The following is a 23,842-nucleotide window of genomic DNA, read 5'->3' as shown; positions in this document are numbered from 1 at the left end:
GTTCCTGGCCATTTGTGAACTATACTAAAAGGCTCCAGCCCCAAACAGAACGCATATGCGAGGTCGCCATGTCCCTCATTGCGTGTGTAAAGATCAACAATGTGGTCGAATATCTCGTATGGTCTAATGTTGGTCGGTCTACTGTTAGGTTAGGTACACCTCTTGCACTGTCAGTTAGCATTATTGCACACTATATTAAACATTGAACAATATCACAACAAACCCTCAGGGAACTACCCGTACCCTGCCCCCTCTCTGCCTCCCTGCAACGTGGACTCCAAACAGCCCACCTCCCAACTGTACAGAGCGCCTGTGTGCCCAACCCCGTCAAACCTTGTATAGGGGAACATGGCCCCGTCAACCCAAGCCAAAGATCTTATAGTACCCCAGCGCAAGTCTTGAACGGCCATGTAGCTATGCCAATATCAATGCCGGAAATATTCAGTTTACCTGGCAAAGTACGGCTTTTCCGATGAATCCCAGGTGGTCTCGTACAGCTCCCAGCTACACCTTCGGGGAGCAGCAGCCATCCAGGAACCCTCTTCACAGTCGACTGACTTCAGTTGGCACGTATCTTACCGAGGGCCTTCTCTGAGTTCAAGGGCATCTCGACGACTGTCCTGCCCCTGCGCTGGTTGCTGTGAGTCATTCTTTTGGGGACTATGGGTTTGCCATCTCTCAAACCAGTCCCACGTGTCCTCTGGGGACGAAAAGAACCAAACTTTCCCATCCGTCATTACACTCAGTTTTGCAGGAAAACGCATTCCATACTTAATGTTCTTTTCATGAAGCGCCCTTTTTACTTCCAAGAAGGATCTCCTCATTTTCTGGACCTTGATTGTAAAGTCCGGAAAAAATGTGATTGTAGAGTTCTCAAATCTCGTTGGGGGAGGAGCGCACAGTTTGCAGAATTATGTCTGTTCCTGTAGTTAAATATTCTAGCTAGAATAGGACGTGGAGGTGCGCCGGGTTTTGGGGGACCCACTGGAACTCTGTGGGCCCGTTCCACCGAGAACTATTGGGAGAGAAAGCGGGGTTGCAGGTGATTTTGTATTAGATCTTCCATAAACAGGTCCGCAGCTGGACCTTCCGCCCGTTTCGGAACTCCCAAAATTCGAATGTTGTTCCTGCGCACCCTTCCCTCATGATCTTCAAGCTTGGCTTCCATATCCATTGTCACAACTTGGAGTTTCTTCACCTCCTGCTCTAGTGTTTTAGTGGAGGATTGAAGCTCGGCGACAGAATTTTCAGCTTCTCCTCCTACGTACGTAAATCTGCATGCATTAGAGTAACTTCCGACGTAACTGTTTTTTGTTCTAGAGCGGCACGGACCTCGTCTATGGCTTCCATAATGTCTTGGAGGGTAGGGGCACCCTCATCCGTCTGTTTCTTCGCTCCCTGAGTTTAATTTTTTCCTCCATGGTCTCTGCTTTAGAAAGTGCGAACTTGTCCAGCTTGGTCTGGTGTGTTTGCTTGGACCCCATGCCGTCGCCATGTCACCGTCATCTCGGTAGGCTCCTCTCCTCCCCTCGCTGGATCTTCCCTTACCAGGCTGCAGTAAATTATGATCGTCGCAAATGCTCCTCTGGTGCTCATCAAGCAGGGAAGAAACAATCTAAATAGAGTTCACTGGTACAGCAACTCTCAAGCAGCTGCAATGTTGTTGTGGCCCCCGCACCTTCGATTCTAGCCTGTGTGTGGGGGGGACGTCAGTCCTTTGTGTGAACGTGGCGCAGTAAATGACCAACGGTGCCCCGTCAGACTCCTATGTATAGTGCCACCAGATTGTGCACGCACCTCAGTTTAACACGTTCGTACACCAAACATCCCTTAGGTCTCTCAGCGTGGCCTCTACAGGTCTCGGGGATCCAGCATGGTGCACTTTATCAAGCCAGGTTTAAGATCTGTCCTGTGATGTAAGGGTCAACGGGACCGGCAAGATGGAGAAAAGAGGGGAAATGTCAAGGTTTTCAGAGATGGTGCCTGCATTAAATTAGTCTGCTAGCAGGATTCAATCTCCCCATAATAGAATTGATTCGTGAGGGGCAAGTCAAATCAAACTTTGTCACTTGGAAGAGACGTTTGTCGCAGGAGCCTCTCGTCTTTCTGGTCGGGCGGCCTCTCAGCCGTTCAGTAGCAGTTGCGTCCTCCCTCCCGTGTCACAGTCAGGCTCCGTACCTTAGCTGAGCATGCCCCCGAAGCCTCCCAGGCCCCCAGCAGGTCCTCCGATCGTTGCCAGGGGAGGTCGCACGAAGGACGCCTCAGCCGTCTCCTACCAGATTCAGTCCCATCTCCACCTCGAAGGACCGCCGCAGTATTAGGTTATGCGAGTCCCAGGCTTGGCAGGCCTCCACCGTCTGGCGCCGCTCCCTTGCTATTTTTCCGTCCTGGAGGGTCACATGCACACCGCCTCACGCTCGAGCCCAGAGTCCAAGAGAGCACCGGGATGCTGTAGGTTCGGGCTTTAAATGGATATATGTAGAGATTGTAAGGGGTTTGGGCTGGTGGGATGCAGATTACTACTCGAACGTAGCCATCTCGGTTGCCGGTTGGCCACGCCCCCTAGTTGGAGATAATTATTGACACAGAGGGGTACACTGGACATTATGAAGAATTGAGTCATCTCCTGAGGTGTGTCAAGCTTCATGGAAATTGTACACCATGAAAGTATCTCGTTATTTAAGGAATACTTATGGTTTTTAGCACATTTTTGTCAAAATGTTGCTTTCTCGGGAGGGAGAACCCTCCTACAAGATGTTGGGCTAGCTCATTTTGTTCACTCACTGTGATTCAGAGCAAGAATTATACCTCACCACTTAGAAAAATCACCAGCCACCACTGCATATAATTACAGAAACATTAAGGATAAGAAGTGTGGCTGAGATTAATAAAGAGGTGCTTCTCCATGTGATTTGTACCCACGCCTAATTTTTATGTGTTCGGGTTTTTCCGGGTGTGGCAGAACCAGACTATTTTTTTTACTGGTAAATGGGGCCGGAAGAAAAAAATAATAATTGCATGTGTAGCAGCCAAGTTTCGTTCCTTACTATCCCTTGCTAGAAAAATGTATCCCCATCCCTTCCTTCTCCCCCTTTCCTTATTCCCACCACCCTACAGAGGGAGTACAGCATGTAGTTACTACCTGCTCAGAGCAGGTGGTAAATGTGTGCGTTAAACCCCACTGAATTGGGAATCTCATGTGGTTTTCTGACCAGAAAAAAATGTCCAATACAGTAAGTCTCCATTCCAAGGGGTTTAATCCGTAATTGCCGGGTACTGGGCAGATTTACTGCACTGTAACTGTAAATTTAAAATATCATGCAACTTGTAATTGGGGTCAAAGAAGTTGTTTTAATAAAAAATATCAGCCTTTTTCTTTGTGTTTTTTGAAGTATGTTTTAAAGCTCATAACCATACAAATTTAACACACTTTCAAAAACAAAACACAAATGTAGTAAATAAATTTGAAAATGAAAAATCCACACAGTACTTACACCCCTCCGCAGACACGTATCGATCCTATTCCTTTGAAATCGCACTCTTTGCTGAACCATGTGGTGACAGAATATACATGTTCAGTTAGCATCTTGCACCACCCACTAAAGTGGGATTTTTCATATATTATTATCTGAAAAACAAAGGCTCTCTTAGAAATGAACGCTGACAATGTGAGTACAATAAGTAATATGCCTGCTCAGTCCAACACTTTCACTTTTTTAGCCCAAACTACTTTTTGTTGAGTTACCAGAAAAGCATAAATGGCATGTGCATTGTCCAGGTAAAAGTCATACACTCTAAAGACATTGTTGTCTTGCATAATGCTACAAGTCATTTACTAACATAGTTGACATAACGTCATTGAGGACAGGTGAAAGTAAGGCTGACAACTATGGCAGAGAATAGGACTGCCATAACACCTGGCTGGCACACAACAAGCAAATGCAACATGAACCTTCCCCCAACCAAATTGTCATTGCCCTACTGTTCCATACGGGTGTTCGTAGAACTGAGTGGAGACATTTGTGTGGGGCTGGAACACATAGTTAGACATCGCAAAATGTGTGGATGTCGTGACGGTGTACTGAGACACAGCTAATCAACAGCGAGTAACAGATAAAGGCTGAGAACATCAGTGGACCATTCATTAATGCCAACGGTCCGATGCCACCGAACAGCAGGGAAAGGGCTGTTCTAGTGCGCTCTGCATAGAGAACATATTGAGTGGTGCCTGTAATGAAAGACAAACAAGTCTATCCAGTGCTTTCTTCCTGGGACTTAAAGGACTCAAAGCGCTCATCTCAAACCATAGCATTGGGACGCATATGCAGGCCACGGCATTCTTCTCTATGCAAGGCATAATTCTCCACCATGCCCTGCCCCATTGCACCACTTACTCCCTCCATTGAAAGACACAAGAGCATGGGGGGGGGGGGGGGGTACTTCCATCGCCTTGTCAATAGGCGCTTTGCCAATATATGTGCTAGGTCGACAAAATGTGCCATAACCTTGGAGCCTTTAGATCTAGGGTATATTCCCAGTTGACATTGTTCAGACCCAGTCAGGTTCCTCAGGGCGTTCCGAATTGGCTCTCCAATAAGGAGACAGTGAGGGACAGGCCCAGAGCATGTTTAATAAATCCACGTCTTGTGCTTGGCAACTAGGACAACTGGAGGAGTCAGTGGGACACTTGGAGTGGACTTTCCGTGGTGTGAAATAAGCTCTATGTAGAACTCAAATTGTATAAATTTGAAGCAGGAGTTATTGGAAATCCTACTGGGGTACTCGACGATGAAGTTCCATTCTTTGTAATGGAGGACGCAGGAGAGGTCTTCCTTCCACTTGGTAAGCAGGGTGGTAAGGGGGGCAGCGAGATGAGAGTGTAAGCCCCGGCATAGCCATTTGACTAAGCTTCGACCGTGGCCCATGATGGGGGGCATAATGTGAGAGTGAGTCAGTGTAACATCGAGCAGCGTTCTAGTAAGAAAGAGCTATGCAAAGTAGAAGAGACTTTGAAGAGGGCGGTTTGTGAGAAAAATGAGTAGTGTAGTTTACCTACGTTTAAGCGTGTGCAGTGTATAGCCAATTTCAGTCAGGTGGCCTGCCAGCCAAAAGGATAGCCACTGCAGTTGTCCCGCTAAAAGACCTTAAAGTCCGGGCACCCATTCCACCACTAGTAGACAGCAACTGCATCTTCGGCAGGCCAATTCTGCATCTCCTGGGGCACCACATCAGATCAGTTAATAAGGAATTGTGTAGCTTGATGACAGGTCACAGGTCCATTTGCAGAATGCAGATGTATAATATATCATCTGCATATATCGATGTGGCATGTGCAATAGGCCCCTGTGGGATCCCCCACCACAGTGCAGATCGTCTGATATGTTGCACCATGGGCTCCAGTGCCAGTACAAGTAATAGTGGTGAGAGCGGGCAACCCTGTTTGGTGTCACGGGACACCAGGTATGGTGAGGAAATGAGCGACCCAGTCTTGGCCTGTGTAATGAGGGCAGTGTACAATAGTGGAACCCAGCGTATGTAGGTGGGGTGGATGTTGAACTATGCAAGGCCTGTAAACATAAAATCCCACCCAAGCTTATCAAATGCTTGTTGTAAGTCCAGGGAGAGACAGCCGGCCTCCAGTTAATGATCCTGAGCTGTGGCCATGATTTGATTGAAGCGGTGAATGTTGAGTGTGATGTTATGGTGTGAGACAAAACCACACTGATCCAGATTTTTTGAAGTGTGGGAGCAAGGGAGGATGCCAACACTTTGCTTAAGATTTAATATTCGGTGTTTAACAAGTGTAATGGCCAATAAGAGGCCATATCTTCCAGGTCGCGGCCCAGCTTCAACAAGGAAGTGACGAACACCTGGCTCGTGGTGGGGGGCAATGAACCCGCTTCAAGTGATGCTGTATGAAGCCATTCTAGTTGTGGCACCAAGTGAGCTGCAAATGTGGCGTAACATTTAATAAGTAATCCATCCGATCTCAGCGCCTTATTACGAGCGAGATCATCAATGGCTTGCTTTGTTTCACCCGGCACGAACAGACCACACCAAAGCTTCCCGGTCACCAGCTGATACAGTGGGTAATCCCAATCCCTCTAGGAATTAACTATTATCCGCTGGTTCAGGGGCTGTATATAGAGTGGTGTAAAAGTTTGTAAAGACTTCATTGTTACGCGGCTATTCGGGGATGTGAGCACTGATAAGATAGGGGTGGGTGGCGGCATACATGGGTGTAGAAACTGTAGGGGACACTGGGGATTTATCCCCCTAGATTTTGGAGGTGGGGGACACAAGAGACAATGGTGGGGGGAGGACAAGGGGGACATGGGAGACAAACGACAATGAAGTTTAAAAGAGAGAGCGATGTAGTCATTCATTTTTTAGTGCATTAAAAGCATGGAGACTGAAAAATGAATTGAAATTTAAATAGGCTGCTGACTGTTTTGCCGAATCCAAGCTCGCAACGCCCCTTGCCAGGGCTGCTGCAGCTTCCATGACACAGAAGATTCTTATCTGATCTGTGTGCAGGTCTCTAGTACTTTACAGGTCATTCGAAGTCCTTTTAAAAGTAGAGAAGGCATGGTTTTCTTTTTTAATTGCTTCTTGTTGCCCCTGCAGTATCGCACTCTCTTCAGCCCACTTGCGTGGTGCCAATTAAAGTCTTGTTGGGGACATATAAACATGGATGAATGGCTCCATTAGCATATCTCTCCCCATTAACAAATACACAACAGCAGTACCTTGCTACGGTCAACCTCTACCATGGAGAGGTTATGCAAGTTTCCTTTAAAATATATATGAGCAAGACAGCTACATTGTATTATTATATCATAATTTCTATAACACTTTCCTAACACTTGTGAGTCCCATGGAGCGGTAACAAATATTTGACAAAATATAAATGTTAATGTATTTTTTTTATTTTTTTAGTGCCTAGAAACCATTCATAACACAAGACACTATTTAAACAGAATCTTTAATGAAAAAAGGTATATTCTGTCAGCACAGTCTATAAGTGATTTTATTTAATGGCCTAGCCCTCCATGTCCATCTGCTCTTCCCATTCCAGGTAATTGTTGTGGTTAGCAAAGTGTATTGTGGGTTCTGTAGACCCTATTGCACTGTAAAGTGCGCGTAAAATTTTCCTTCTACAGAAGCTGCTTTGAGGGGTATTGGGTGAACGTATGAGCTAAACGCTAGGTCTGTACATGTGAAGGTTTGTACCCTTCATCTCATACCAAAATAATCCAAGATAGGCCACAAGGCACTCACACACTTCCATCATACATGAGAATCAGTTGAGAGCAACCTATCTTTCACTCCTTCTCACCTCAAATTCATGCATAAGAGAAGCGTAAACCACACGGTAGGAGCACAACTCTGATCACCACATACAACATATATGCAACCTTTGAGCTTAAGCTGGTACTAATGAGGTGAAAACTTGGCCCATTCAGTGCACTTTGCTTTTTACTGCTGCATAGTTTAGCGAATGTCATAATTTGCTCTCCCTGGTTTGTGGGCAATCCATTGTTCTGAGAGTAAACCTCAGTTAGTTAATATAGAGGTGGGTGAGCCGAATCAGAGCTGAGTCAAAGGTCTGTCTTGGAGTCCGTGAATGAGGTGAGCCCTGATAATATCTGGCATGAATATAATACAACAAACATCACTTAAAATATGATAAAGTCTCTTCAAAATTCAAAAAAGTGTATTTCTTTAACATGTGGAAGTTTTGACATCAATACGTCACATTATAGCACTGCACTAAGAAGCATTTATTAAAAGTGATAGTTTTTAAACATGAACCTAGAACCATTTCTTGTCCTAACGGTTGCCATGTTAATCCTATATGCAACCCAGATTCTTCTAAATAGAGCAACTTTACAGTCTATTAAATGAAACACTATACGTTGTGTACAGCTGGTTCTCTGAACTCATGTATTTGAAGGTGCTTTCATATGCAATAATGAAGAAAAAGGAAGAAGGCTAAAATAAAATATTTGCCTAATATCACACAATTTGCTTAAGCAGGAAAGCCATGATTAATCCAGGTTTTCTGCTTTCACTTTGTAAAATCAGCCACTAAATTAAAATGTATTTGTCTTTCCTTTTTACCTCAAACGTCAATGTTTTGTTTTCACCTTTTTGTGCATGAGGGTAGAATGAGGGTGGCAAGCAGAAGCCACATGAAAGCTCGGCTTGTTATGGGCTCGAGGTTCCAACAGGAACCAGCCTTCAGGCTCGAGTCTGTTTGAGCTTTCAGTGGCTCACCCACCTCTAGATTAATATGATTACTTGAGATATCTGTATGTAAAACCGGTTGGTACACTGGGACTAGTGACGTGTGTTTATGGACCTATGAGTCCCAGCCTGGGAGTGAAAGCACTGCGAATATTTAGGACAATTAAAAAATATATTACATGCTGCACACAGTATAAGATACACTGGCAGAGAATATGCAGAAAGTCACAAGGGAAACTTACTATCTTTTTTCACCAGGTTTGCTTCACAAATTAAAGTGATGCAAACCCGGGACAAAGTGTTGTGCTAGAATTTACTTCCCAACACACATCTTGATTTGCTATGGAAAGTTACCTAACATAACGCAAGGTAGAGCTAAGTGCTACTTTGCGGCAAGGTTATGTTCCATGTGTTGTACATGGGCATTTCCATTAGAGGTGGGCGAGATAACAAATTAACAGGGAGAGCCAAGTTAGACCAGAGCTGAGCCAAGGGTCTCTCTCGCATCTAAGAGCCTGTGCTAGAGCTAAACTCGGAAAATATTTGCTATGTAATTCATACAACAAACGTCATGTAAATGATAAAGTCTTTCAAAATTGTGTATTGCTTTAAGACGTGGAAGCACTGACATTAAGAGGGAGCGTTATAGCACACCACGAGAAGTACTTTTCAAAAGTGTTAGTTTTTTACTACTGGTAGTCTGACCTCACAAATTTGAATGTGCTTTCATTGGCGATAATGAAGGAAAAAGTTTTAGTGAAATGAAATATTTGCCTAAGATCACACAATTTAAGCATGGAAGCAACAATTTATTCATGTTTTCTGGTTTTACTTTGTACAAATCAGCCAGTACTAAATGTCTTTCTTTATGTTAAGGCTATATTTTTACCTCTTACTGCATTTTTCTACAGTTTTTGAATGTTAGCGCAAACTCAAGCCAGAGGTATTGGAGCGCTTTATATGATGAGAACCAGTTATATTACACAAGATCACATGCATTGTTTACTGGCATGGGGAGATTAAGTGATTGGCCTTGATCAGGGGGAAGCACAAAAATCACTAAATTAACCTGTGTTTAGCCCTCTAGTAGCTTGGCACAAAAGCATCCAGGCTTAACTTAGAGGCACTGTGTGTGTTAAGTTACTATGAAGCACTCAAACTGTAGTAAAGTAAAAACACAACACAAGAAAAACCTCACACCAATTTAGAAAATTGTGTAAAATGTAATAAGTAAAATGAGACCAAAATGACAAAAATCCAATCAGTAGAATGGGACATATACAATTATAAATGTTCAAGTAAAATAGCACCAGGAAGCTAAAAAGCTCTAACTGTGGCTATTTGGTAGCTAGACCAGGACAAAGTCATACGTTCAGGTCGACCACAATGGAGTGCGGGCCAGATACAGGGCAGGTTATTCATGCTGAAAAAGGTTACCTTCTCGAAGTCCTGCGCGCGCAGTTCAAGACTTCAGGATTTCACAGGAGGAGCTCAACTAAAGCCAGCTAAGGGTCCATATTGGGGAGCAGGAATTCACTCCAGCAGAGGCCAGCAGGGCTCAGGTAGGTCTAGTGGCAGCTCCAGTTGCAGCTCCAGTTGAAGCAGGTCTGCTGGGCAGGTGCTAGGAGGCCCTTGGAGCCTGATGAGCCCCTGTAGCTCATAAAAGGACAGCCACCTTACCAATAGGATCACTATGGTAGTCCTGGATTGAAATAATGGTCCTCTCCCTTTCAAGCAAACAAGGCAGGCCTCTAGAAGCAGGACAGTCTTCTGAAGAACAAGGCACCCTCAAGCAAGAGGGCACTCCTCTGAAGAAGGCGCCAGGCCTCAAGCAGCAGGGCAGTCTTCTGAGAAACAAGACTGGCCTCAAGCAGCAAGGCACTCCTCTGAGAAACAAGGCAGTCCTTAACCAGTAACGTGCTAAAGGCGATTGAGTCCGACCAGCGTGTTGGTGTTCGAGAAATAGGTTTCTCCTAATCTCCTAACACCGAAGGGAGTTGTTACCCCGGTGGTTCTCGACAGAAAACCCACAGCTGAGACAACTAAACATTGTGGCAGGACTGGTGGTTTTTAATAAAAGAACAAGCAGTGGAGATATATTACCGATTACGCATGATATTAGTCAGAAGTGCGTGCCTAATCTGCAAGTATCAAAACACTTCCCCTGAAGCAAGGTCATGTTTGGTTTGCAGCTCTTTAAAGGTGAGGAGTTTGCCCCTATGTATCAGGTCCCCGATGTTTGTTATACCAATAGTGTCCCATTTGTCAGAACCTGCGTGGTGGCAGAGTAGTCCTAGCTTCTGGGTGGACCAAAGCGGTGTGGATTTCGTGAGTTTATCTGCCCATCCTATACGTTTGGTGGCTGACAGCAGCCATTTTAAAGTCAGACAAAAAAAACAACATTCCTAAGAACCATAGGGAATAAACAGCTAAAACAATAGAGTGTCTCTAGATAGTGTCCCTTCAACTGCACCAATCAGGGAACCCCATGGTTCTGGTAGTCCTCTGTCTCTGTCCATGCCTCCTCTTTCTTCGCTGCTTGCTGCCAAGATAAGACACGCTTTGTTTTTTTTCTTGTAATATGCTCTGCTTAGTGTGGTATTTGTTCTAGATTATGTTTTGGCTAAACACTTGTATATATGGTTAATGTAGTTTGATTCTTGCTAATCTGTGTTAATGTAATTTGATTCTTGCTAAATCCGTGTTTCGTCCGTTTCCCTCACGGCGCGTTGGTATAGGGGCGCGCGCCTCACTCGTTTTAGGACGCGCGCGACCCTCAGTTGTTGCAACGTTATATTGGTTAAATATCTTCTTCCCTACAGGTTTGTTTTCCATTTGCGACCCGCCGCTACTCGGCGTCTCACAACTGGCCGTGGGAGCGTCTGAGCTCCCTAGAGGCCGTATTGTTGGTGCCGGCTTGAGGTGACGTTGAACCACCGCCAGAGGGCACCTGACTGCATGCCCGACGCGGCGAGCGCGCCTGAGATTCCGCGCATTCCAAAGCGCACCGGAACCCGGAGCAGCCTCGCCACGAGTGCTTGGTCTGTGCCCCTGCCCTTACGCCCCTGACCCAGGTCGGTACATTTGCCATTAGGCAGTATATATATATTTTTTAATGCCCCCATCTTCGAACGCCCGTCTCCCGGTCTGTATCTGCCATTAGGCAGTGCCAAACAGTCTTTGTGTGACTGGGGGGTCTGTACATTGTTAGGCCAATAACACTCCGACTTCGCAGAGTCAGTAGTGTAGACAGTTTCTGCAGGGACCCGTGCGGGCAGGCTGCCCTAGAATATCTTTGGCACCAGGGCCGTTGGGGGTCCCGGGCTCTGCCCTGATTATTGCAAGCACAGCCCGTCCACATCTGTGGCTGACACCCAGCCCTCCCTACTTTGAGGCACACCACCTCGTGATAACAATTATTTGGTACACGTACCTACCTCCTACTTACCTAAAAAATGTAGGCTTATCAGGACGACATCTATCAGGACGATCAATGGGAGGAAGACCCTCTTGCGGCCCTCCCATGGGACGGCGATTTTTATGACGCGGTGGACGCGTCCATCCACAAGGCAGTGGAGCAGGCCATGACTCCTCTTGAGGACCAAGCCTGCAATAAGTTGGTCAGGCCTTCCCAAGCTTCGGTGAATGACTCTTTCCCCCAGCGGTTCTGCTGCAGACCACCAACCTCTACCAGCTAAGTGCGCCAGGGATGCTGGGGTGGATCCTGATGCGTTCAATCGCCTTAAACAGGCTTTCCTTGCTAGTAATACTCCTCCAGTGATTCCCTCTACCTCCGGCGATGGGGACCCGGATCAAGGAAACGCGGACAACTCTAACGAAACGTACCGCCCTTGGCGTCCTTCCAAACCGGCTCAGACCCCTGAGGAGCAAAACCTTTGTGCGGACATGTTGGACCCAGACGATATCCTCCATTTGAGGTCCTCCGACTGGGCACCTTCGGACAAGGTCACCCAATATGTGGCCAGTCGGATCAGCCGCCCACTGGAACCTGCGACCCGTAACTGCCTTAGGGCAGAGTGCCCACGCCCTTTCTTGGAGGGGAAGGTAGCCGCCACTCCTGATATTGACCCCAGAATGGCTACCTTTCTCCAAAAGTTTGTTAACGATCCCAAGAAGGGCATCAACAGGTCCTGGTGGGCCTGTCAAGATGAGTTGCTGGACCTATTGGGCCCGTTACTAAAATCCTGGATATGGGGTAAGAAGCCAAGTCATCGGGGTCCCTAATATCACCCGAACACCTGTCTTCCTGGGCCCAACGTGTAGTAGTGTTCCTCAGAAACGCCAACTGCACGATCTCCACTGAATGCCGCAGGTCTCTCCTCATTAAGGTTGACCCCAAACTTGGGGACCTGGCGGATACCAAAGCGGGCCCAGTTGCGCAGGGTGGTCTCTTTGGCGAACCCTTTATCAAGGAGCAAGGGAGGTTCGTCAACACCTTTACCTCCCTAGACCGGGTGCAATCTTCTATCAGGAAGGTGTTTCGACCTCTGGTTTTCCGAGGGGCCGGACTAGGTAGGGGCCGCTCGTCCGGCCGCCCCAATCAAAACAGAGGTCAAGGCTCCAATCACGGACAGTACCAAGACCAAACCCACTTTGGAAACCTTTACCCCAACCGTGGACGGCGAGGCAAGAACAGAGGAGGCAGAGGAGGAGGAGGTGGCTCCAATTCTTCCAGTGAGTGTTCTCCCTTCTTCCCTTCTAAGAGTGGGGGGCCGTCTGGTGCATTTTTTCCAAACGTGGACTTCCATCACGGGGGATGCTTGGGTCCTACAAACTGTAAGGGGTTTCACACAGAGTTTCACGGGTCACCTTATCAGATCACCCCTCCTCGTCCCCTCTGTTTTTCTGAGGCAGAAGCCGTTTTGATAGATCAGGAGGTTCAATCCCTCCTGGACAAGGGTACGAATCCCTGCCACATCCCAGAGGCTTCCTCAGCAACCTCTTTCTCGTAGACAAGGTGGACGGGGGTCAGAGACCAGTCATCAACTTAAGCAAATTCAACGAGTGGCTGGTCTACCGCCACTTCAAGATGGAAGGTATCCATCTACTTCGCGACATTCTCCGGCCTGGCGACTGGATGGCACGCCTCGACCTCAAGGACGCCTACCTGGAGATTCCTATCTTTCCACCCCACTGTCGGTTTCTTCAGTTTCCTTGGCGGAACAAGACATACGAATTCACCACCCTTCCGTTCGGACTATGCGCTGCCCCTTGATGTTTCACCAAGGTTCTTCGGCCAGTGATAGAACGCTTACGGGTGTCAGGCATGAGACTTATAGTCTATCTAGACATCCTGCTAATGGCGCAAGATCCAGGGACCCTTTCTAGTCAGCTGCAGACCACGGTTGATCTCCTTCAGAATCTCGGTTCGTCATAAACGAAACCAAGTCCACCCTGACTCCATCTGGAAGAGTAGTTTTTCTCGGGTTTTTGATAGACTCTGCAGACTCCACCCTCAGCCTTCCCTCTCGCAAGATGACAAAAATTCGACATGAGATTCGGGGAGCTCTAGCTCAGACTCCGCTTTCCCTCCATCAGGTAGCTCGTATTGTAGGTCTTCCTTCGGCCTCCATTCAAGCTATTTTTCCCGGCATGCTCCATTACAGAGCACTGCAACGCCTCAAGGCAGCGCATCTGCACAGATGCCGCCCTTATTCTCACAAAGTGTGCCTATCTCCAGAAGCAAGGGAGGAGCTATACTGGTGGCTCGCCAATTTGGAGGCTTGGAATGGTCGAGCTATCTTCGGATCTGCGCCAGATATTGTTATCGAGTTCGGCGTGAGCAGATCCGGCTGGGGCGCGAGATGTCGCGACTTCACCATGGGGAGTGTGTGGTCTCCTTCGGAGCAAAAATTACACATCAACTGTCTGGAGGTTTTAGCAGGCTCGTTCGCGATCAAGTGCTAGACCAAAGACTCCATCCAATCTTGTGTCCTCCTCAAGATGGACAATATGTCAGCGGTCCGCTATATCAATCATCTGGAAGGCACACGCTCAAGGGCCCTATCGGACGTTGCGGCAAACTTTTGGTAGTACTGCCTGGACCACCAGCTCTCCGTCATGGCGGAGTACAGGACAACCAAGTGGTGGAATTCCACTCGCGTCACTTTCACGACCAGACCCTCTGGCAATTGCATCCTGGAGTGTTTGCAGACCTCCAGAGCCTCTGGGGTCCTTTTTCCGTGGACCTCTTCGCCTCTCGCCTGGATCACCAGCTTCCCAGATTTTTCAGCTGGAGACCGGATCCTTTGGCGGAACAGACGGATGCCTTCCTGCAGAACTGGCAAGGGGAAACAGGCTATACCTTTCCCCCGTTCGCAATAATAACTCGGGTCTCGACCCAAGTTCGGCGGCAGAGAGCGGAGGTGGTTCTCATTTCGCCGATCAGGAGGTCTCAAGTATGGTTTCCAGTTCTTCGGGAACTTTCCTGGAATTCTCCAATCCCACTCCCCCTTTTTCCGACTTCTCCTCAGTCCGGACGGGTCTCCCCACCCATTGATCGAGAAGGGTTCTCTGATGCTCATGGCGTGGCAGATTACAGGAGACTATGGGCAGTCCCAGGCCTTTCGGGAACAGCTGAGAAGGTCATGTCTAAGGCCTGGGCAGACAGCACTATCAAACGCTACCGATCCACCTGGAGGCGGTGGTGTCGTTGGTGTCTGCGACGGAATATCAATCCCGTGGCAGCGGATGTGACCTCCATCTTAAATGTTTTGGCCTCCTTGGTGGAAGACGGTTTGACGTATAGAACCATCAATACTTTCCGGTCCACCATATCGGCAGGGCATGCTCTGGTTGATGGTTCCCCGGTCGGAGAGCACCCACTTGTTTGTCGTCTCCTTTGGGGTATCCTTCTTTCATTTCCCTTAGAGTCATGCTACTCCCAGCTGGGATGTCAATCAGGTTCTGAATTTACTCATATCATGGCAATCAAATAGATTCCTCTCTAGGGCGGAGCTGTCTGCAAAGCTAGCCATGCTGCTTTGTCTAATATCTTGCAGACGTGTTTCAGATGTCAGAGCTCTAGATGTATCTGGTAGGATTTTTTCCCCCACTGGAGTGACATTTACCATCAGTAGACGCAACAAATGTGGAACAACATCCATCTCCTACCCCGCTTTTCCGGATTCTCCAAAACTATGTGTAGTCTCCTGCCTCAAGGCTTACGAGGAGATGACAGAGGAGTTCAGGCCTCCTGGGGAAAGCCAGTTGCTCATTGCACTCAAGAAACCCCACAAGGCGGTGTCTTCACCCACAATTGCACGTTGGGTTCGATGGATAATGCAAGAGGCGGGCATTGACATGCGGGCTTTTAGCGCGCACTCTACCAGAGGTGCAATGGCCTCCAAAGCATTTACCCTGGGAGCTTGTCTGGAAGACATTCTGAATGCTGCAGACTGGTCTTTAGACTCCACCTTTAAACGGTTTTACTTCAAATCGGTTATTGATATGGCTCATTTGGTTGTGAGCAAGCTTTAAACTAGCATAATCCTCGCCTCCGGTCCTGACATAGAATGAAAAATTTCCTAGCTAACGTAACAGAAAGTTTCAATTCTATTAAGGACTCGGAGGCGAGGATTATCCCACCCAGGGTACAAATTCTTGACTTCCTTCCCTCCCTCGTATTGGAGTAAGTAACTTCTACCTTATTTCCATATATGGTACAGGACATAATGTGGATGCTTTGACATTTTTCTCTCCTCAGGGTTAAACCTTAACCAATTCTGTCACTTATGTTTTACTTTGCTCCTTGCAGGGGATTCGAATAAAAAGGACTCCTGTTATGGATTTACTGGCTGACCGAGCGACGAAAGAGGAAGCATGGACAGAGACACAGGACTAACAGCACCATGGGGATCCCTGATTGGTGCAGTTGAAGGGACACTCTATCTAGAAACACTCTATTGTTTTATCTGTTTATTCCCCATGGTTCATGGGAATGTTGGTTTTTTATCTGACTTTAAAATGGCTGCTGTCAATAAATGTTAAGAAGGAAAAGCATAATCCTTGCCGCCGAGTCCTTAATAGAATTGAAACTTTCCGTTACGTTAGCTAGGACATTTTTCATTCTGTATGTTTTTCTGATTTAAAGTCATATTTTGTATATTGATGTTTGGTTTATAAAAAGAAAAAGAAATGATATGAAAAGGAAATAAAATAACGCCAATGACTAGGTTCTGAATTATATAGTTTTGTGAGTCTTTTAAGTAACTTCTGCCATAATTAGTTTAAATGGCGAGTCAGACACATTTATTGAGTTCGGTATAAGAATGTATGGTTTCAAAGTTATTCCTGCACTCGTCATTTTTGTTATCCATGGTCAAGCAGCAGGGCAGTACCCTGGATTACAAGTCAGTATTTCTTTAGTCTTCCACAGGTCCAGGAATGTTGGTCCGAGGGTCCAATATTTATACTGGGTGTCACCCTTTGAAGTGGGCTAAAATTCTAGACATCTGGCTCTGGAATTTCCTACCTTTCTCTGCCAGGTTCCAATAGGTCTGGGGTGATAATAGACTGGTGACAAGTTATTTGTGAGTGTGCTGATGCAGCCCCTTCAAAATGTAATTGGGCCAGGGAACAGCTCCTCTGCTCTCATTCTGCCAACACCCAATTCACCCTCTGTCTCACTGTCTGGGAAGAATACACAAAGGCCAACTTCCAATCACACCCAATCAGGTGATCCAGGATACAGGCTGCAAGCACCCAATGGTTAGGACAAGAAAATACCAACTTTCTAAAAGTGACATCTTCATAATTGTGACTTAAAACCCAACTTTACCATTAAAGAGGGTCTTAAAATACAATTATTTAGATACCAAACATGACCTACCTACCGGTTCCCAATTGAAAGTTATCACTAATTAAATGAAACATGGTAACCCAATGTTATCCTATGGGAGAGGCAGGCCTTGCAGTAGTGAAAAATAAATGTAAGCGTTGTTCCCTACCAGGACAAGAAAACCTTAAAAGCACATGGTCAATGTTTTAAATATGCTGCACCCCACCCTATGGTCTGTTTCGCATAGGGGGTGACAGGCCTGGCAAACGGTTTGTTTCGCCCATTCGAAATCACAGCTACAGGCTGCAATGGCAGGTATGAGACATGTTTTAAAGGGCTACTTAGGTGCGTGACAAAAAAGTGCTGCAAACCCACTTGTAGCATTTAATTAACAGGCCCTGGGGGCATGTAGTACCACTTTACTAGGGGCTAATAAGTACATTAAATGTGCTAATTGGTTGTAAAACAATTTTACCATATGTAAAAGAGTGAGCACATGCACGTTACCACTGTTTAGCAGTGGTAAAGTGCACAGAGTCCTAAAAGCTAACAAAAACAGGTTCAGAAAACATGATGGCCAAAGACAAAAAGTTTGGAAATGACCCTCCATAGAGGGCCAAGTCCAACATATACTATTTTTATTATTGGTGTCCCATTGCTTAAGATACTCTTAAATTTCAATTCAATAAGCCATTATACAACTAACTCTCCAAGAGTAGCAACAGTGGGCAGTCAACGTTTAGTTGCGGTAACAGAGGGATAATGACTTCTCTACAGCATGATGCATTATTCACAGCCATTACAATTCACTGAGTGATTACAGCTTTGTCTTTCAAAAAGACCCATGGCTTATTGTAAAGAATGGAGGTATGGGCTGAAACCTCAAAAATGGCCACAGAGATACACACAAGACACCATTGCTCAATATCAAGAAATTGACCATTTGCTGCCCTCACCTCAGTTAACTGTATTATCAAGTATGTTTAAGTACTCTTCAGGGCCAGAACTTGCACACATACTTTTAAAAAATGCTTCCAAGAAAGCGTTTTTTTTTTTTACATAGGCTGAGAAGCTACAACAGGTTATCTTAGCTTTTCTAGTATCTTTTTTGAGGCTGAGAGAAACTTCATTGGTCTCTACCAACTGAAAACCTGGTTAAGGTCAATTATGTCCCAGAAAAGACTGAATCATGCCATATGCAACATATATAAAGAGATGATGGAATCATATGACAAAGACAATAACACACTGAACAAAAAGAAAATATTTTGTTTTTTCCAAACAAAAGTTCAGGATTTTATTATAACTGCTTGCAGACAAAAAATTATTTCCAATTAGTCTAGTTGCATTTTGAGGTTAATGAATGTCGCTAAGAAGATTTTATTTCTTCTTTTTTCTCTCCCACCCTTGCTTGGTGCCTGAAGATGCAAGGTTAATGTTTTTTCACATATTTTCTACATACTTTCCAGAATGTAATTAACAATAAACCATAATTACAGGCTGTGACGATGTGACCCCCATTGCTAGCTATTTCACTAAAGAACTATGCGACTGTATACATTTATCAAAGCCTGCGGCTCTCAGACAACAGACACTTTCTATTGGGTCAATGAAAAGTTCCCAATGCTGTCCTTGTCCCACCCCCAAAAATATAATGTCTCCTACACCCCAGCAGCTCAGGTCTAATCATCCTCGCAAGCAGTGCATGGACGTTGTCGCCTTCAGTGTGTGTTCTTTGTGTGTGCACAGCGTAATCAATTACCCGCACCCATTCTAGGAGTTCAGCATAACTAATTCTCGCTTCATGCAAATGATCTGCATGAGTATCGCTTTCTGCCGCGGACTGTCCTAGTGGGCCCAAATGGTTTTCAAAGAGAGTATGGTAATTTAGGATCGTCTTATGGGCACCTACAATGGTGTTAGTAGACACACCTCTCCTCTGATGGGGCGAAGCTGAAAGCTCTGCACTGCACTTGGAGGAAACAATGCCATTACGTAAACACCCTATAGCCTCCGCTTGGGACACCATGCTACTGCAATGTAAAGATCTTTAAGCCGATGATCCCCCACCTCCTTAATTTCCTGAGCCATTTTCTTCCAGAAGGGCCAGCCTCCTAACTGGCCACTTCTGCAAGACACTCACTTGCTGTTGCTGCATCCCTCATGCTCGTACCACCCATTAGTTGTTCTCCTCATTCCCCTTATGACCACCACAGCTCTCCCTATATCATCTTGCCTTATCTGCTCCCTTCCCCACTTGAACCTGTTCAGCTCATGATTCCTCCCTAGTACTGCTCAGGGGGTACAGCTATTAGGAGACAGCCATCCTATTTCACAATGACATGATCCTGGATACGTTCACACAACAACCGGCAGACCCTGGTGGTGTGGTCCATGATCCTAGGCATGCTCACTCAGTGAATAAGCAAGGCTCTAATGAGCCGGCCACTCCTTGTAAAACTGTAGTTTCCTGATGGAGCCTACCCACACACCCATCTAATGTGTTGTCTTTGACCGCCTTGCATCTCCTTTCTTTATTCCTTGAGTTATGTTGTTTAAAAATGACTTTGGATTTCGTTCACTATTATTATCCTGCAACTGCTAGATGTTACTTTGTGCATCTTCATGCCTATTACTGCAATGTTTATGATTTATAAAATGAAAAGCCCAATTAGCATCAATAAAAAATTGACACACACCTCACTACTACTTTGGATGCTTTCAATTCTACCACTGGGGATGAGGCTGTGTTAGTATGTGTAAATCATGGTGGCTAAGGTGTCCCTGAACACTATGTCTTCCAAGAGCTGAGGCTGCAGTCGCCAAGTAGGAAAGGGCTTGGGAAGCGGTCCCAGGATATTGCACATTCTAAGGGGTTGTGGTTTGGCAGTGTTTTTTAAAAAAAAAAATTTCAGAGTTTTATATAGCGCAAACTAGACCCGAAAGTATCAGAGTGCAGACATTCACATTCATTTTTGTTAGGCACAGGGAGAATAAGTGATTTGACCAAAATCACAGGATGTTGAGCGTCTCTGCTGAGACTTGCCCCGAGGTTGACCGCTGTAGCTGTTCAGCCACATGCTTTGCTTAATCAAATAGGTTACATGGATGATATTTACCTGTAGGAATGTAGTACAGAGAGTCCTATCCAGACATGAATGCAGCTTATAAGGCGGTGCCAGAAATCAGATGGGGACCATCCTGTGACCCACTGCTGCAGGGATTTGGCCTGCTTGACAGCCCATACCAGGGAGGGGAGGGTGGGAACGATCCAGGTTAACATCTAGGACTGCACTGAAGTCTCCCCCTATCACCCTGGGACATTGTGCCCAATCAGTTAAGATAGTGGATAAATACACCAGGAACACACCCATGCTCTTTATTAGGGACATAGATGCTGCCAAGCATCACCTGTTTCTAGTCTTCCCTTAATGAAAACATATCAGCCATGGGTGTCATTTTTTTTGCCTAAGACTGCAAAGGGTACCCATGCATGTAGCCAGATTGCTGCACCCCGTGCAAAGGCTGAATATGTTGTTGCAAACAGTTGTCCCCACCACTTCTTACGTAATTTAACTGTTTCAGTAGTTGGAAGAAGCGTCTCCTGTAAGTAAGTTATTTGGGCTTTGCGACAATTAAGCAGTGCTAGGATGTGGTGTCAATTTGGAATGGTCGCCCTGCCCCTGATTTGAATAAATTATAGCTACACTCGACTGCCGGCAAGGTACTAGGTGACATTCAATATACTTCCAAGCTCCACACATTGCATGAGAACGATCTATTTATAACAGTTAAGTGAGGACAACAATAACATTCACAATAATTCCCCAATACCTGGTCCAGCGCAGAACGATCGTTCGACCAATACCGGTAAAACATTTTAACAGGGTTGTGGTGCATGCAGTTGCTATATGGGCGTGTTATAGAAGGAAGGAAATATGAAAATATGGCACAACAGCAGAGAGTGTCACACAGCTATACGTGGGGAAAGAGCAGTGCAGGCCTAAAATCTGATCTGATGAGAAAGAGGTGAAGAGTTCACTTGAAGACACAATGCATGATCTGCAAGGTTGTAGTTAAAAGGAAAGCTCATGTTTGGCAAGCTTGGAGGAACTTATGTCCTTGGCACACAGGCGCATATTCTGTGTTCTCAGGAGATCGAAACCTGCTTAAACAATAGGAGCAGGAGATTGAATTAGCCAAAAACAGACAGAATCTGATAAGAGGTCATGGGAGCACAATGATAAAGCACACTCCCAAATACACATGCATTCAACACAAAAATATATGCCTTCACGAGTAGAAGAATAGTAAGTTTATTAAGCTTGGTTAGAATTGCAATAAAGGATGTGTAGAGAGTTTGGTTAAAGTTTAGGAACACAGATGAAGAAATGTTTGTGTAACCAATGTGTAACTTTTAAATAACTTAATGTTTAAACGATTGTAACAAGCAAATTAAGACTCGTTTACTGGTGTGGGGATGGTCGCTCTCTCTGCCGCGACAGTAAAGAGCTTTTTTTACACCTCCACAAGGAGACTGTCTTTTTCCTTTCCCAGCAACAGCATATATGCTAGGACACCTAGCCAAAAGAAAGGTGAACCAAACAGGGACTGCTACACATCCACAGCTGTGTAGCCCCAGTCTCTATGGTATGCAGCATGATCATAATCTGAAAATGTCCATGAGGAGAAAACAACATAGGGCAGAGGGTGCCACAGAAGTAGAGTCCCAATAGGGGACTGCCCCAGTTGATATATGGGATCTCATCGCAGCGGAATGGCATCAAGGCCCGCCACTAGGGACTACAGCATGTCCAGAGGGGTCTGTCAGCAGGAGGCTACTCTGAAAAAAGGGCTTATGAGTGTCCCCAGGACCAGTTGTCAACTGTCTCAGCAACCATCGCGTGCATTGCGCCGACGAGATTTACAGTAGTATATCATAGGGTGCTTCAACCATCCTGGACAATCAGTCAGGGAGGGGCAGTATCCAGCCACCACTGTTGAATATACGGCCAGTGCCGCATCGAGCCGTGCCCCTTAAAGCATATCAGAGGAGTTCATCAGTCGTTCGTAGTGTGACTTAGGGGAAAAAGACTATGCTGGTACTGGAATTGGGATCAGAGGCATTATTTGCTGAGGAGCTGGAGCAGACATGCGGTTGCTGTCGATCTGATGGAAGTCGCGGAGGCGAGCGCATCCCTCCTGCCCTCCAGGGCCTGCATTGGGGAGGAGGCTGCTCCAGATGGCACTCTGGGATGTCCCTATGACTACGCCGCAGAGCCTTAGGTGCTGGGGGTCCAGAATTTGCAGGTCTTTGGCAGTCGGGAAATTGTTGCTCCAGCTAATTCTCTACCAGTATTAGCTCTCAGCAGGGGAGCTTGCTGCAGGACTAAGGGGTTGCTGGACTCCAGTTAGTATTTGATTTTCTTCCCTATGTTTTCACCCTTACTCAAAGCGTTTGGCTAAGCCATGCCCCCGGCACTCAGTGGGAGATGTAATCAGCATGGGAGCACCTCTGCACTGAGGGCGCGCCAAAGGCAAACATATGTGCGCCCGTCTGCGCTCAGATCGTGCTAAGCGCCAGCCCCCCTGCCGGTTTTATGCCTCAACCGAGGAAAATAATCAGCTACTCCAGAAGCAACCTCCTTGAGCAGCCCCCCTTGGTTAAGGAAAAAAAGATTACACAACCCTGGCATTGTACACTAATAAATGCTTGGTCACTGATAAAACATAAGGTTTTGTACAGGCATATGCTCCAGACTTAGCTTTTGTGCTGGAAAGCTGGGCCGATGCTGCATCTGGCCCTGGCATGATTGACGCCACCCCAGCAGGCTTCTACATTGCTAGGAAAGACTGGGAGGGGAAAAAGGGAGGGGGCTTAGCCATAGTCTACCAAGATCATCTGAGGTCAATCTTTACTGATATTCCATTTCAGCCCGACTGTGAGGTGCTTCTTTTAAATTGAACTCAGCCATATCTATTCCTTCAATGGGCTTCTTATCTATCACCCTCTGGGTCTTAGGGCCAACTTTATACAAACCCATGGCCAGTTACTAGAGTATAAGGTCAACTCTCAGGACTGCACTATATTAGGGGATTTCAACTTTCATTTGGATAATTTGCAGGATAAAGATTCTAGTGACCTTGCTGATTTGATGACTAGTGTAGGGTTAGAACAGATTATTAGGGGCCCTACTCATAGGGCAGGACATCTACTTCATGCCGTCTTAATGGGCAGACCGTTTCTAGAATCCAGAAGTCTACTTCAATTACCCTGGTCGGATCAATCTGCTGTTCTGTTCACTCTATACATACCCATTACCTCTGGCAATATGAGCATTTCAGCCCGAAAGCACAAGCGGCGTCAGTGGCATAGTTTAGATGCCACCAAATTTAATGCTCTATTGGAAAACAGTAGACCTGCTATTTTCTGCGATCTAGAGACAGCCTTCTTGGACTATCACTCCTGCATTGTCTCGACAGTACAGACCCTGGTGCCCTCAAAAACTGGTAAGGAAAAAAGGGCTATCCCTACTGAGCCCTAGTTCTCAGAGGAACTTAGGCTTTTAAAAAGGCGATTCCGCTGGCAAGACACCGGTGGAGACAAAACTATGCCACCACCGAGAAAGACATTTATAGGGAGATGAATGCAGAATACAAAGAATTGATTCACAAATGACCGCTAACGCCAGCACTCCTGCCTGAAGTTTGGTTTTCTTGCCCGGGTCGGGGAGAACGACAGAGGGGCTCGCATTCCCAGTACCCCCAGCGCCTTTACACGTCTCTACACGT

General features: G+C 46.2%; 1 protein-coding gene across 3 annotated transcripts in view; it reads right to left on the bottom strand.

Annotated features, from left to right (window-relative positions):
• Nucleotides 1-23,842, bottom strand: part of CRYBG3 (crystallin beta-gamma domain containing 3) — a 1,479,538-nt gene that overhangs the window by 700,135 nt on the left and 755,561 nt on the right. For all 3 annotated transcript variants that reach the window (XM_085622435.1, XM_085622437.1, XM_085622436.1), the window contains one exon: nucleotides 3,495-3,628. In XM_085622435.1, the coding sequence (XP_085478561.1) occupies nucleotides 3,495-3,628 (134 nt within the window). The remainder of the gene's footprint in view (nucleotides 1-3,494; nucleotides 3,629-23,842) is intronic.

The sequence above is a fragment of the Triturus cristatus genome, chromosome 8 (genome assembly GCF_964204655.1).
Source record: "Triturus cristatus chromosome 8, aTriCri1.1, whole genome shotgun sequence".
NCBI classification, from domain to species: Eukaryota; Metazoa; Chordata; class Amphibia; order Caudata; family Salamandridae; genus Triturus; species Triturus cristatus.
Note: the sequence above shows the minus strand (reverse complement) of the source record. Positions and strands in the feature narration are given on the sequence as shown.